The 15,000-nt window shown below is 46.0% G+C and overlaps 4 protein-coding genes across 6 annotated transcripts in view; 2 read left to right on the top strand and 2 right to left on the bottom strand.

Moving 5' to 3' along the window:
* LOC123502693 (lachesin-like) overlaps positions 1 to 307 on the top strand; it is a 103,191-nt gene extending 102,884 nt beyond the window's left edge. The window contains 1 exon segment of the mRNA XM_045251882.1: positions 1 to 307. This exon segment is cut by the window's left edge and continues 156 nt beyond it. Within this exon segment, the coding sequence (XP_045107817.1) occupies positions 1 to 2 (2 nt within the window). The 3' untranslated portion in view covers positions 3 to 307.
* On the top strand, positions 141 to 7,348 carry LOC123502629 (protein TRACHEARY ELEMENT DIFFERENTIATION-RELATED 7A-like). Its single transcript, XM_045251795.1, has 4 exons — positions 141 to 171; positions 5,143 to 5,310; positions 5,645 to 5,938; positions 7,338 to 7,348. The coding sequence occupies exons 1-4, from the start codon at positions 141 to 143 to the stop codon at positions 7,346 to 7,348; spliced, it is 504 nt and encodes a 167-aa protein (XP_045107730.1).
* Positions 7,349 to 8,334: 986 nt separating this feature from the next.
* On the bottom strand, positions 8,335 to 9,527 carry LOC123502695 (carbohydrate sulfotransferase 3-like). Its single transcript, XM_045251886.1, has one exon. It carries the CDS (start codon positions 9,340 to 9,342, stop codon positions 8,473 to 8,475), a length of 870 nt encoding a protein of 289 aa, XP_045107821.1. The 5' UTR covers positions 9,343 to 9,527; the 3' UTR covers positions 8,335 to 8,472.
* An 863-nt stretch (positions 9,528 to 10,390) lies between these two features.
* LOC123502694 (carbohydrate sulfotransferase 3-like) overlaps positions 10,391 to 15,000 on the bottom strand; it is an 8,177-nt gene continuing 3,567 nt past the window's right edge. Inside the window, exons 1-2 of one of the 3 annotated variants that reach the window (XM_045251884.1) lie at positions 12,782 to 13,004; positions 10,391 to 11,881 (exon numbers count right to left, since the gene is read on the bottom strand). In XM_045251884.1, coding sequence (XP_045107819.1) covers positions 10,875 to 11,864 — 990 coding nt within the window. In that variant the 5' untranslated portion in view covers positions 11,865 to 11,881; positions 12,782 to 13,004 and the 3' untranslated portion in view covers positions 10,391 to 10,874. Of the gene's footprint in view, positions 11,882 to 12,068; positions 12,088 to 12,781; positions 13,005 to 15,000 lie in introns of those variants that run through there. The other 2 variants (XM_045251885.1, XM_045251883.1) reach the window with 2 other exon arrangements.

Genomic DNA, 15,000 nt, shown 5'->3' on the forward strand with positions numbered 1-15,000 from the left:
GACGCGGAGGAAAGAGGAAATCAAGTCTATATTCCAGTTTTTGTGATATGCCAGTTTCCCCTCACATTTTCCCCTCACCTTCCCCTCGCCTCGTGTTGCAGATGGGAGGGCAGGTGGGTGAGGGGAAGGAGTGTCTCTCAATGGGGGTTAAGGGTGTCCTCCCCTCTACAGGTGTGTTGAGGGGAAACTTCGCCAGATTATCATTATTACATATGTCTGTATAAAGCTGTTTGTTTATCGTGTGTGTGTGTGTGTGTGTGTGTGTGTGTGTGTGTGTGTGTGTGTGTGTGTGTGTGTGTGTTGTTTTCTTAGCTATCTTTTCCTTTCTTAATTCTTTTTCTTCTTCCTTTTTTTCTCTTCCTTTTCCTCCTCGTCTCCTCCTCTTCCTCCTCTTTTTCCTTTTTCTCCTACTGTTCCTCCTCTTCTTCCTTTTCTATTTCCTTCTTTCTTTTCTTTACACTGTTTTGATCTATTTTTCCCCTTTTCCAGTGCTTCTTTTCATTTTTCCCCTTACCTCTCATTTAATCCCCTTTAATTTTACGTAATCCTTCAAATAATGGTATCCAATCTTACTATCTCACACTAAACAGTTTCCAATCCTCTTTACGCCACGTCTTCAATTAATTCAACTTGCTTTAATTACAAGTTTGCAACAAGTAATTACTCCAGCTAACCTCTTCACTATTATTACTGTTACTACTATTACTACTACTATTACTACTACTATTATTACTATTATTATTATTACTATTATTCTTATTCGCTGTTTTTTTTTTATTTGCATTTCGTTTGGGGAGTGTTCATAATTTTCCTCTTCTTTTTCCTCTTTTTCACTTTCTCTTTCCTCCTTCTCCTTTGTCTTCTTCCTTTTCCTCTTTCTTTTCCTCCTCCTCTTCCTCCTTTTCTTCCTTTTCTTCCTCCTCGTCTTCGTTCTCTTCTTCCTTTTTTCTCTTCCTTTTCCTCTTCTTACTCTTTTTTCCTCCTCCTCCTCCTCTTTCTCCTTTTCTTCCTTTTCCATTTCCTCCTCCTCCTCCTCCTCTTTTACTTTTCCTCATCCTTTTCTTCCTCTTCTCTTCCTTCTCTTTTTCCTTTTCCTCTTCCTCCTCTTTTTCCTTTACCTTTTCCATTTCCTCCACCTCCTCTTCTTACTTTTCCTCATCCTTGTCTTCCTCCTCCTCTTCCTCCTCCTTTTTCTTTTCCTCATCCTTTTCTTCCTCCTCCTCTTTCTCCTCCTCCTTTTCTTCCTCCTCTTCCTACTCTTTTTTTCCTTTTCCTTCTCCTACTGTTCCTCCTCTTGTTCCTTTTCCCCATCCTTTTCTTCCTCCTCCTCTTCCTCCTCCTCTTCTTCCTCTTCCTCATCCTTTTCTTCCTCCTCTTCCTACTCTTTTTTTTCCTTTTCCTTCTCCTACTGTTCCTCCTCTTGTTCCTTTTCCTCATCCTTTTCTTCCTCCTCCTCTCCTGTTTTCCTCCTCCTTTTCCTCCTCCTCCTCCTCCTCCTCCTGATGTTCTTGTGTCAATTCGTTTGTTTTTTTATCGTTTTTTCATAATGTTTAGTTTTAGTTTTATTTTCTTTTTCTTTTTTCTTTTTTTTCTTTTTTTTTTCTTCGATTTCAGTTTTTTTTTATTTTTCCCTTTTTCTTTATTTGTCTTATTTTTGTCTTAGTTTTCTTGTACCTTTGTTTTTTCTTCTTCTCTCTCTCTCTCTCTCTCTGTCTCTGTGTGTGTGTGTGTGTGTGTGTGTGTGTGTGTGTGTGTGTGTGCGTGCGTTTATCTGTTATGTACGTTATAGTAATATCTATAGCCATCCTTAACACCTATAGACCCATTTGTATGTACGTAGGAACACACACACACACACACACACACACACACACACACACACACACACACATACGCACGCACACACCTATTCAGTTCGGTTGAAAATGGAAAAATATACGAAAAAAAATGACAGTTCGGTTATTTCCCTGTGATAAATTCTTGAGTCCGGATAAGTGAAAGTCCGGATTAGTGAACGTCCGGATAACTGAAAATTCGGTTACGGATGACAATGATGCGGGAAAAAGTGAAATGTGTGTAAAAAATGAAAGAAAAGGGGAAAAAGGGAAAAGCAAAGTGAATGTGACATAAAGAGGGGAAAAGAGGGGAAATAATGAGTGAAATGTGATAATGTGAGTGGAAACTGAAAGAAAAGATAGAAAACAAAGAAAAAGAAAGAAAAAAAAGAGAGAGAGAGAGAAAGAAAGAAAGAAGGAAAACTGACATTGATTTTTTTGTATAAGAAAGAAAGAAAGAAAGAAAGAAAGAAAGAAAGAAAGAAGGAACACTGACACATTATTTTCTGTTTATGAGAAAGAAAGAAAGAAAGAAAGAAAGAAAGAAAGAAAAAAAGAAAAACTGACATGATTTTTTTTTGCGTAAGAGAAAGAAAAGATAGAAAGAGAGAAAAAAGAGAGAAAGAGAAAGAAAGAGAAAGGAAGGAAAAGTAAGAAAACAGTGACAAACAAGAAAATAAATAGAAAATATGCTTAATAATTACATAAAATGAGAAACAAGAAGAGAGAATTAAAGAAAGTGAGCGAGAAAAAAAAGATAGTGAGACAGTGTTATGCTGATTAAAGAAAAAAAAATAAAGAAAATAAAGAAAATGAATAAAACGAAAGAAAAGAATGAACTGACACTTAAGAAAAGATAAAACTCAAGAAAAAAAAAGAAATGATTGAAATGAAAGAAAAAGAAAAAAAATATAGAAAAAAAAGAAAAATAAATAAATTGATAAGATAACTGAACCATGTGTGTGTGTGTATGTGTGTGTGTGTACAAAACATCACAACAACATCTACACATCTACACACACACACACACACACACACACACACCCTCTTCCCTCCCTCTAGCAAAATATATATATAAAAAAAAAAAAACAAAGAAAGCAAAAAAAACAAAATAAACAAACATTAGTCCGCCTCTCCGCCTTTGTAAACTCAATGTTGCCAAAACAATTCCAATGTTAACCTGTGACGACATACAAGGGGTTCAAAAGTGTGCATACCTGGTAACACTGACTGACTGTGTGTGTGTGTGTGTGTGTGTGTGTGTGTGTGTGTGTGTGTGTGTGTGTTGGATTTCTCCCTAACGCTAATGCACACAAGAGGAAACATACACACACATACACACACACATACACACACATGAAAGAAAACGGAAAGCCCACCCCAGTAGTATTTTTAGGGGGTATCTTATGTAAAACTCGTCACCACCTCTGTGTGTGTGTGTGTGTGTGTGTGTGTGTGTGTGTGTGTGTGTGTGTGTGTGTACCTATCATTGTGTACACTTAAGAGGCTCTGCTGTGCTTCCCTTAATATCGTGTATACAATGAAATATGCCCTTTGGCTCTCTCTCTCTCTCTCTCTCTCTCTCTCTCTCTCTCTCTGAACAGTCTAATCATCTTTCTATCCTTTCTTCCTTTACTGTCTTAGCCACCTCTTCTTCTTCTTCTTCTTCTTCTTCTTCTTCTTCCTCCTCCTCCTCCTCCTCCTCCTCCTCCTCCTCCTCCTCCTCCTCCTTTTTGCTTCACGCGTGTTCCAAGTGATTCCAGTTCTCGTGTCCTCTACTGGAATGTTCCCTTACACGGGCAACATTCCTTTGTATTCCTTTGTAAGCCACTAAGTTAAGGATTCAGCCATATCTTACCACTCTCTCTCTCTCTCTCTCTCTCTCTCTCTCTCTCTCTCTCTCTCTCTCTCTGTTGGTTTGCAATAAAATGATTATGTGAAGTATTTGGTGTTTTTGGTGTGTGTTGTTGTTGTTGTTGTTGTTTTTGTTGTTGTTTTTGTTGAAGGTAAGTAAAAAAAAAACATTTGGTGAAGAGAAAATCGATCTTAAAACTTATTCGCTCCATTTTCTTTTTTTTTTTTTTTTTTTTACACGTAATAAAATCAAAACAAGAAAACAACAAGAAACTGGAAAAAAAAAAGGGGAAAAAACGAAGGAAAAAAAAAAGAAAAGATAAAAGAAAGCATGAGAAAAAAAGGATTGTTTATAAAGCTTCTCTTTTTTCCCCTCAGATAGAAAATATAAGAAAAGTTTTAATCAGCTTAATTTCAGGTATTGTTGTAGGTAAGGTCAGGTAAGGTAAGGTCAGTTAAGATAAGGTCAAGTAAGGTCAGGTAGGGTCAGGTAAGGTCAGGTCAGGTAAGATAAGGTCAAGTAAGGTCAGGTAGGGTCAGGTAAGGTAAGGTCAGGTAAGATAAGGTCAAGTAAGGTCAGGTAGGGTCAGGTAAGGTAAGGTCAGGTAAGATAAGGTCAGGTAAGGTAAGATAAGGTCAGGTCAGGTCAGGTAAGGTCAGGTAAGGCAAAGTAAGGTAAGGTAAGGTCAGTTAAGATAAGGTCAGGTAAGGTAACGTTAGATAAAGAAAGGGAAGGGAGGGAAAAAAAGATAAATGAAAGCAGGAGAAAGGAAGGAAGGAAGGAAGGAAGTAGATGGCAAAGAATGGAGATGAAGGAGAGGGAGATGAAGAAAAATAGGGAGAGAGATAGAGAAGGAGAGAGAAGAAATATACGTAGAGGAAAAGTGAGATATGACGAGATAAAGATGGGAAGAACATAGAAAAAGACGAAGAGACGAAAATGAGGAACAGAAAGATGGGAAGAGAGAGAGAGAGAGAGAGAGAGAGAGAGAGAGAGAGAGAGAGAGAGAGAGAGAGAGAGAGAGAGAGAGAGAGAGAGAGAGAGAGAGAGAGAGAGAGACGAGTACAAGACAAAGGAAAACATGAAAATGGGAGGAATGAGGGAAGAGAAAAGGGACTGTAGAGTAGGAGGAGGAGGAGGAGGAGGAGGAGGAGAAGGAGAAGGAGAAGGAGGAGAAGGAGGAGGAGGAGGAGGAGGAGACTGGCTCGGGGGAAAACAAATCTTGCTTAGCCCAACTTGTCCTGTCTTTGCCAGCCACACTCCGCCCTTTAGATGAGGCACAGAGACGCTACACCCTGCCACACCCTGCCACACTCTGCCACACCCTGCCACACCCTGCCACACTCTACCACAACCTGCCACACTCTGCCACACCCTGCCGCACCCTGTCACACTGCCACACCCTGCCACACTCTGCCACACCCTGCTACACCCTGCCACACTCTACCACAGCCTGCCACAGCCTGCCACACCCTGCCACACTCCTACCACACCCTGCTATAACATGCTACACCCTGCCAGATTGTTGCTACACACTGCTGTACTCCATCTCACCCTGCCACACTCTTACCACACCCTGCCACATCCTGCTACACCCTGTCAAATTGTTGTTACACACTGGTACACTCCATTTCATCCTGCCACACTCTTCGAACACCCTGCCATACCCTGCTACACACTGCTACACTTCATTTCATCCTGCTACACCCTGCCACACCCTTCCAACACCCTGTCATACCCTGCTACACACTGTTACGGTTCATTTCACCCTCCTACACCCTGCCATACCCTGCTACACATTGTTACGCTTCATTTCACCCTGGTACATCCTGCCAACACCCTGTCACACCCTGCTACACCTTTCTACACCCTGTCGGATTGTTGCTCCCCAATGCTATACTCCATCTCACATTGCCATACCCTGCTACACCCTTCAACACCCTGCCACACCTAGATACACCCTTCCACACCCTGCCAAACCCTGCTACACCCTTCAACACCCTGCCACACCCTGTCACACCCTACCAAAACCTGCTACACCCTGCCACACCCTGCCACACCCTTCCAACACCCTCTCACACCCTGCCACACCCTTCCAACACCCTCTCACACCCTGCCACACCTTCCAACACCCTCTCACACCCTGCCACACCCTTCCAACACCCTGCCACACCATGCCATACCCTGCCACACCTTCCAACACCCTACTATATCCTGCCACACCCTGCCAAACCCTGTCACATTGTTGGTACAGTTTCTTCTTCTTCTTCTTCTTCTTCTAGTTTTATGAAAGGAAAATGAAAATAAAAATAAGAAAATTGTCAAGGAAACTAATTATTTTCATTTTATTGGGAAAATATTGGAAAAGGAAGGGAAAATTGGGGAAAATGGATGGAAAAGGAGGAAAATTACAAAAAATGAAGGAAAATAAGGAAAAATAGGAAGGAAAGAAGAGAGGAAAAGAGGGAAAATATTGCTGTACAGGTAAGGGAAGGAGGAAAAAAGAGGAAAAAAAACAGAAAAGGATAAAAAAAAGATTAGAAAATAAAAGGAGGAAAAAGGAAAAGAAAAAAAAAAAAACAAATAAGGAAGAAAAAACAAATAGAAGAGGAAAAAACAGGAAAAAATAAAGGAAAACCACAAAAAGAGAAAAAAAAACGAGGAAAAAAACAATAAAGGGGAAAAAAGAGGAAAAAAGGGAAAAAGAGGGAAAAAAAGAGGGGAAAAGTAGAAGAGAAAGGGGAAAAAACTAAACCTGACTCACTGACGGATAACCAAGAAGGGGAAAAAAGTTAGAGTGAGGGGAAACATATCAGAAAAATACCGCAGAGAGAGAGAGAGAGAGAGAGAGAGAGAGAGAGAGAGAGAGAGAGAGAGAGAGAGAGCAGGAATGTAGTGAATGAAATGAATAATTAATGTAAATGACTCTCTCTCTCTCTCTCTCTCTCTCTCTCTCTCTCTCTGCTTTTCTCTTGCTTTTCTCTTTTTTCTCTCTCTCTCTCTCTCTCTCTCTCTCTCTCTCTCTCTCTCTCAGCAGTGTAGCCATGAATTTCCTTACGATTTTGGGAGGAGGAGGAGGAGGAGGAGGAGGAGGAGGAGGAGGAGGAGGAGGAGGAGGAGGAGGAGGAGGTAATATATGTCTTAGCCACAATATTCTTCTGTTCTTCCTCCCTTCCTTCGTTTTCTTCCACTACTGAATATTATCCGTTTTCTTCCCTCCCTCCTTCCTTCCTTCCCTCCTTCCTTCTCTCCTTCCCTCCTTCCTTCCTTCCTTCCTCACTCCTCCTCTCCTCTTCCATGCATCTCACGATCCTCTCTCTCTCTCTCTCTCTCTCTCTCTCTCTCTCTCTCTCTCTCTCTCTCTCTCTCTCTCTCTCTCTCTCTCTCTCTCTCTCTCTCTCTCTCTCTCTCTCTTTGTATTGGTATGTATGTATGTACGAGAGAGAGAGAGAGAGAGAGAGAGAGAGAGAGAGAGAGAGAGAGAGAGAGAGAGAGAGAGAGAGAGAGAGACTTAGACCTCCCTCCTTTCCCTTTCTTTCCCCAACCTCTCTTCCCATCACCTCCCTTTCCCCTCCCATTCTTTCCCTCTCCCCTCCCGACACCTCCTCACCCCCCCCCAACCCAAACTGTTTCCCACGGTACCAAAGATTTCCCCTGAGCATAATCCCAGGGCGCTCTCTCTCTCTCTCTCTCTCTCTCTCTCTTGTACTCTGTTCGATTTTATGGCGTTTTGGAGTGAAAAAATAAAGAAAATGGAGAGAGAGAGAGAGAGAGAGAGAGAGAGAGAGAGAGAGAGAGAGAGAGAGAGAGAGAGAGAGAGAGAGAGAGAGACTAGGATTAGGATACACCTCCGGACAATATAGAAAAAAAGAGAGAGAGAGAGAGAGAGAGAGAGAGAGAGAGAGAGAGAGAGAGAGAGAGAGAGAGAGAGAGATTGGGATGCACCTCGCGCCACTATAGATATTGAGCACAACTCTCTCTCTCGGTTCACGCCAAGCATTGTTGTACCCGCTGGGACGTGGACCGGCTACTGAGGAGGAGGAGGAGGAGGAGGAGGAGGAGGAGGAGGAGGAGGACAAGATCAGGACAAGGAAACGAAAGAATTGGTAGGAGAGTAAGTTTCTTTCCTTCCTTCCTTCATTCCTTCCTCTCTTCCTTATTTCTTATCTTCTTCCTTCTTCCTTATCTTTCCCTTCCCTCTTTCCTTCTTTCATTCCTTTCTTTCCTATTTACTCATTCACCTTTTTTCTTTTCCCTTTCCTTCTTTACTTAGATTTTTGTTTCCCTTCCTTCTTCCTGTCTACCTGTGTTTCCCTCTATCTATCTATCTATCTATTTATCTATTTAACCATCTCTCCTTTAGATAAGAAATAAAATAGTTAAGTTTACCATTCAATAATTTTCTTTGTTATCTCTTTCAAAGAAAATGTGTTTAGAGATAACTTAAGTAAATCGACAATCCTGGGGGTAGTGGTGGTGGTGGTGATAGTAGTTGTAGTAGTAGTAGAAGTAGTAGAAGTAGTAGTAGTAGTAGTAGTAGTAGTAGTAGTAGAGAGAGAGAGAGAGAGAGAGAGAGAGAGAGAGAGAGAGAGAGAGAGAGAGAGAGAGAGAGAGAGAGAGAGAGAGAGAGAGAGAGAGAGAGAGAGAGAGAGAGAGAGAGAGAGAGAGAGAGAGAGAGAGAGAGAGAGAGAGAGAGAGAGAGAGAGAGAGAGAGTGTTATGGTTAAGTTATCAGCAAGTGTACTATATGCTTGTTGGGCGGGGCGTGGCGGGCGTGGGTTGGCTAGGTGGCGTTGAGTATGAGCGGCAGGGAGGTGTTCCTGGCCGCCGCCTCGGAGCCGAAGGTGGCGTGGCCCATGTGTGTGATGGCGCGCAGGCACGCGGGCTCCGCCTCGATGACTTTGAGCTGCTTGTCATTGATCTTGAAGCGCCACGCCTGGAACTCCTCCGTGCTGTTCCTGAAGGTGGACATGGTGCCCTTCCTGGAGGCGCAGCTCAGCATGTGCTGGTCCACATAGGCAGTGACGGCGGCGGGCGGCGCGGCGTCGTCCTGCAGGAAGCGGAACAAGTCCCTGATGACCTGCTGAGGGTGCAGACACAGCCGCTCGCAGCGCACCTGCAGCACCTTGGCGGGGAACGACTGCCGCGCCGCCTCGTACGTCAGCAGGTCGTCCTCCAGCTCCGCGCACCGCGAGTGTGGCTCACTGTTCCACCCGAAGGTGGCGATGGAGCGCAGCGAGGCGCGCGGGTCCCGCGTCAGGTGGAGCACCTTCAGGTTGATGAGCGAGTCCTCCAGTATGTTACGCAGCCACGCCAGCCTGGCGCGCACCACCTTCACCACCAGCACTGGCGTCGCCGCGCACAGCGCCTGCAGGTCCATGCCCTTCAGGCAGGCGCCCTTCTCTCCACTCAGAGCAAGGCACTCCCGCGCCTGCTGGCTGAAGAAATAGAAGAACCCATCCTTCCCCTTGAGCCAGGTCTGGAAGTTCTCCTTGAAGGAGCAGGTGAACACCTCCGCCAGGTAGCGCTGCACGCACGCCAGGTCTTTGTAACACTTGGTCTTCTCGATGAGCCACAGCGGCTCAAACATCACTACGGAACCCTCAATGTTAGACAGCAGCTCGGCGAGCAGCGTGGAGCTGCTGCTGGGCATGGAGCTCAGCACCAGCACCACCAAGGGGCCCCGCGGGAGGCCCTCTGGTTAGGGATATTTCCTCCTCCCTCAGCGCCTCTCCTTGAGTGTCCCTGAGTGCAAGTGGCGTCCGTCCCGCCGCGTTGCAGTCTGTCGGAGACGAGGCTCAGCAAGTCTTACCTTGACCACTCTGTTGTGCTGCCGCCCCGCCACCCACTACCCTGCCCACCCCTGCCCTCAGCACCCACACTGCCCCTGCCTGCACCCTGCCCTCGAAACGTCCGTGTCACCCTCCACCCTTCCCCTCCCCACACACCAGAGTCTTCAGTCACCAGGCCCCACGCAGAGCTGGCCCACCCTGCCGCCGCACACACACCCACACCACCTTCTCAAGCTGCTCTCCACACTCCATAGTCGCTCCGCCACACGCACCACACACCACACACCACACAGCACACAGCACACAGCTTGGGCCGCAACAGCACTGGGCCAGCCTCACTCATTGTCACACCACACCTGCTCCTCTCCTCTCACTCTCACTCTCACCAGGTCAGTCATTCTTCCTGGAGCACATCTCACCACGCACCACGCACCACGCACCACGGACACCATCACTACAACAAATGACCCACAATAAACACAGCCATGTACGATACACACACACAAAAAACAAAAAAACAAATGAAAAGTAAATGAACAAAGAGCAATAAATGAACTGGAAGAAAGGAAACAATAAAAAAAAGAACGAAGAACAAAGAAACAATAAATAATAACGAGGGAAAAGAACACGAAAAGCAAATAAAACACACGCAAAACAATGAATAAACAAACAAACAAATAGTGAAGGGAGGAATCCAGTTGTAATTGTACACCTGTCTTTGTGTCTAATTAGCGCCAGGTGTGTGTCAGTAGCTTTCCTTCCCCGCACACAGGTGAAGGCCGCGCTACACCCGTCCTATAATGATGGTGATGATGATGGTGGTGGTGGTGGTGGCGGCGGTGCTGGTGGTGGTGGTGGTGGTGGTGGTGGTGGTGGTGGTGGTGGTGGACAGGTGAGCATACAAATAAGAAATGTATTGAAAAGTTTTAATTTCTAATGAAGTTGAGCTTAATTAATAGACATACAGGTGTCGATGCAGGTGTCTGGTGCGAATATGTTTGTACAGAATGACTAATGTGCACACACACACACACACACACACACACACACACACACATTCTCTCTCTCTCTCTCTCTGAAGTTTCTCGGCTTTGTTCAAACACAAACAACAAACCTCTCATCTGTCTATGGAAATAGATGATCACGAATTCAGCACGTGCACGTGTGTGTGAGTGACTACTATCTTGTATATCAATACAAGATAGTAGTCACTCACACACACACACACACACACACACACACACACACACACAAATGAATGTGCATAGAAATCAGCAACACGGCAGGGGTGCAGGGGTGCGGGGAGGCGGTGCTCTACGCCGTCAGGAGGCGGTGGTGTGCGGTGACGAGGACGAGGCGGCGGTCACTGGCTGGCGTGGCGGGCGTGGGTTGGCTAGGTGGCGTTGAGTATGAGCGGCAGGGAGGTGTTCCTGGCCGCCGCCTCGGAGCCGAAGGTGGCGTGGCCCATGTGTGTGATGGCGCGCAGGCACGCGGGCTCCGCCTCGATGACTTTGAGCTGCTTGTCATTGATCTTGAAGCGCCACGCCTGGAACTCCTCCGTGCTGTTCCTGAAGGTGGACATGGTGCCCTTCCTGGAGGCGCCGCTCAGCATGTGCTGGTCCACATAGGCAGTGACGGCGGCGGGCGGCGCGGCGTCGTCCTGCAGGAAGCGGAACAAGTCCCTGATGACCTGCTGAGGGTGCAGACACAGCCGCTCGTAGCGCACCTGCAGCACCTTGGCGGGGAACGCCTGCCGCGCCGCCTCGTACGTCAGCAGGTCGTCCTCCAGCTCCGCGCACCGCGAGTGTGGCTCGCTGTTCCACCCGAAGGTGGCGATGGAGCGCAGCGAGGCGCGCGGGTCCCGCGTCAGGTGGAGCACCTTCAGGTTGATGAGCGAGTCTTCCAGCATGTTACGCAGCCACGCCAGCCTGGCGCGCACCACCTTCACCACCAGCATGGGCGTCGCCGCGCACAGCGCCTGCAGGTCCATGCCCTTCAGGCAGGCTTCCTTCTCCTCTCCCTTCAGAGCAAGACACTTCCGCGCCTGACCGTTGAAGTGTTGGAAGAACAGGCCCTTCCCCTTGAGCCAGGTCTGGAAGTTCTCCTTGAAGGAGCAGGTGAACACGTCCGCCAGGTAGCGCTGCACGCACGCCAGGTCTTTGTAACACTTGGTCTTCTCGATGAGCCACAGCGGCTCAAACATCACCACGGAGCCCGGGATATTGGAGAGCAGCTCGGTGAGCAGCGTGGAGCCGCCGCGGGGCATGGAGCTCAGCACCAGCACCACCAGGGGCCCCGCGGGAGGCCCGCGGTCATTCCGTGGCTCCTCCTCCGTCAGTTCCTTTCCCTGAGTGTTGGCGTCCTGCTCTGAGTGCTGAACCATGCCTACCGCCTCGCAGTCTGTCGGAAACGAGGTTCAGCAAATCCTATACCTTCACCTACACCCCACCCCCCCACGCCATCACCTACACCCCAACCATTAAGTCCACACCCTCACCCTTGGCCCCTCTACTCCTCCCTAAACACACACACACACACACACACACACACACACACACACACACACACACACACAGCGTTGCTTTACCTCGATGATAGTACTAGCAGAGCAGGATTCAGAGTGGCATGCCAGCACACACCGACAGACACAGCCAACAAGCAGGTACATGTGCGGTACATGTCGCGTGACGCACCAGGCAGCGTGAGGCGGCGGCACACAAGCTTGTCGTGGAAAATTAAAGCGATGAATTGCAAAGGACTTGGCGTGGTGAGGCGGAGCAAAGCAGAGCAGTGGGTCACCAAACAAACACTGCACGACGACACAATTAGCAGGAAAAATGGATGAAGGAAAGTTGACACAAGCAAATGAAAATAAGCACAGGTAGACGCACGAGGAGTGAAGAGTATGGGAGTGGGGTCCTTATATAGAAAGGTGGTGATGGTGGTGGTGATGGTGGTGGTGGTGGTGGTGATGATGAAAATGCTCTCACCATAAATACTAAAGGTGCATCAGCGTGCTCTGGCAACCTGCTCACCAAACGTAACCCATAAAAATGCCTAACCTAACCTAACCTAACCTAACCTAACCAATGTAAAGTAAAGTAAAGTAAAGTAAAATAAAGTAAACCAAACTAATTCAAACCTAACTTAACCTCACCTTACCTCACCTCACCTAACTTAACCCAACCCAACCCAACCTAATCTAACCTAGCCTAACCTAACCCCACAAGAAACTCAACTCAACCCAACCTAACCTCACATCACCTAACCTAACCTAACCTTCACCTAACCTAACCTCACCTAAACAAAAATTCAGAGTAGCATTGCGGCGGTGTAGCAGAGGTAGTCGTGGCAGTGGTGGCAGAGGGTCGTGGAGACAAGAGTGACAGGTGCGTATTGGAGCGGAAGTGGAGCAGGTTGGCCAGGTGGATAAGGTGAGGCGAGGGAGTGATAAGGTGAGGCGAATGTGTCAGGTGCAAGGAGAAAGGTTCCCATGTACATTAGATACCGTTATGACAAAAAAACCCTGAAATTATAGTGTGTGTGTGTGTGTGTGTGTGTGTGTGTGTGTGTGTGTGTGTGTGTGTGTGTGTGCAGGTGTGCCCGTGTGAATTGGTCAGAATTATAACAGTACGTTTGAAACACATTTTTTCCCTCCTCTTTCTCTTTCTCTCTCTCTCTCTCTATCTCTCTCTAAGGAGCAGCGAGGCAGCACGAGGGAACACAAAGGAAGCGATTTAACTCCAATGATAAGAAGTGTTATCTTATCTGGAATGGGGCATGGCAGGCGACAGTATGTAGAACGAGAGAGGATGTGAGTGTCAGAGAGAGAGAGAGAGAGAGAGAGAGAGAGAGAGAGAGAGAGAGAGAGAGAGAGAGAGAGAGAGAGAGAGAGATTTGAAGCTGCTGTGAGAGGAGAATCAAGAAACAAAACACACACACATAAAAACAAAAAACAAAAAAATCAAGAAAGTAAAAGAATAAAGAAATGAAGAAATAAAGAAGCAGAAGAAAAAGAAAAAGAAAAGAAAAAGAAAAGAAAAAAAAAGAAAACGAGGGAGGGAAAAAATACGACACACTAAAGCAAGTTGAGGTCATCTGGAAAAAAATTGACAGATGATACACAGATGACTCACAGATGACACACAAATGACACACAAATGACACACAAATGACACACAGATGACACACAAATGACACACAGATGACACACAAATGACACACAGATGACACACAAATGACACACAGATGACACACAAATGACACACAAATGACACACAAATGACACACAAATGACACACAGATGACACACAAATGACACACAAATGACACACAGATGACACACAAATGACACACAGATGACACACAAATGACACACAAATGACACACAGATGACGCACAAGACACTTAAGCGGGCACTGGATCACCGGTCAGCAAAGCAAGCGATACGAGAAGAGAAGGAAGATAAATAAAAAAAAAAAAGAAGATAAAATGACAAGGAGGCAAAACTCTTCATTAAATTTAATACCTGATAACTAAAAACGTCTCTCTCTCTCTCTCTCTCTCTCTCTCTCTCTCTCTCTCTCTCTCTCACCGCGACCATTTTCGAAGACCACAAAGACGGGTTGCCGAGTTCTAAAGAGTATACGTCCTGTTGATAATGCAAAAGAAGTTGTAAATGTGTCAGTAGAATCACAAAAAACACCCTTAAAACCCCTTGTCACTTCCACTAAAGCCCTTGGAAAACAATATTTGTCCTGATGGTAATGCAGAAATGTCAGTAGAATCATAGAAACACTTTAAAATCCAGTGTCACTTCAATTGCGAAGTTTAAAAGAGCATTTGTCCTGTTGATAATGCAGAAAACTTGTTAACATGTCAGTAGAATCACAGAAACACCCTTAAAACCCCGCGTCACTTCAACTAGACCCCTTTGAAAACTTGTTAACATGTCAGTAGAATCACAGAAACACCCTTAAAACCCCGCGTCACTTCAACTAGACCCCTTTGAGAATATTGACAGTGGTGCGCGGAAGTGTTTCAGAATAAATGACTTTCTGATTAATTGAAGGAAGAACAGGAAATACGTGCAGCTAATGAGTGGAGCAGGTGAGTGATGAGTGGACAGGTAAGCAGCAGGTGTTGTGTCTCTACCTGCTTACCTCTGAACACCAAATACTCTTACTTTCACGCCGCATTCTTTTCACCTCTCCGGAAATGACGTGTGGGCAGGAGCGACGGGCAAACATCACGTCTTGATTACACAGAATTATATAGACGAGTATTTCCTGGGCAGCGGGACACAAGCAGGGGAGGAAAGCAGAGAGCAGACAGCAGAGAGCATTTTTCTTTTATTTAGAGAAGACCAGCCAAGGACAACACTATGTTAAGAAATGGCCCACTTGATGCTGGTTCGCTAAAAGGTAGGAATTGTTATCCAGGAGTAAATGTCTTGACACCTCTCTCTCTTAAAGGTCAATGCTTACTATCACCTCTTTCGTGACTAAATGTGCGACTTT

The sequence above is a fragment of the Portunus trituberculatus genome, chromosome 12 (genome assembly GCF_017591435.1).
Source record: "Portunus trituberculatus isolate SZX2019 chromosome 12, ASM1759143v1, whole genome shotgun sequence".
Lineage (NCBI taxonomy): Eukaryota > Metazoa > Arthropoda > Malacostraca > Decapoda > Portunidae > Portunus > Portunus trituberculatus.

What these genes read in the sequence shown, in the direction of transcription:
- LOC123502629 (XM_045251795.1), top strand. Translation starts at nt 141, where the DNA reads ATGGGGGTTAAGGGTGTCCTCCCCTCTACAG. An exon ending in GGGTGTCCTCCCCTCTACAG is followed by an intron (nt 172 to 5,142) that starts GTGTGTTGAGGG and finishes ACTCTACCACAG; the next exon opens with CCTGCCACAGCCTGCCACAC. An exon ending in CAAATTGTTGTTACACACTG is followed by an intron (nt 5,311 to 5,644) that starts GTACACTCCATT and finishes TGCCACACCTAG; the next exon opens with ATACACCCTTCCACACCCTG.
- LOC123502695 (XM_045251886.1), bottom strand. Translation starts at nt 9,342, where the DNA reads ATGCCCAGCAGCAGCTCCACGCTGCTCGCCGAGCTGCTGTCTAACATT.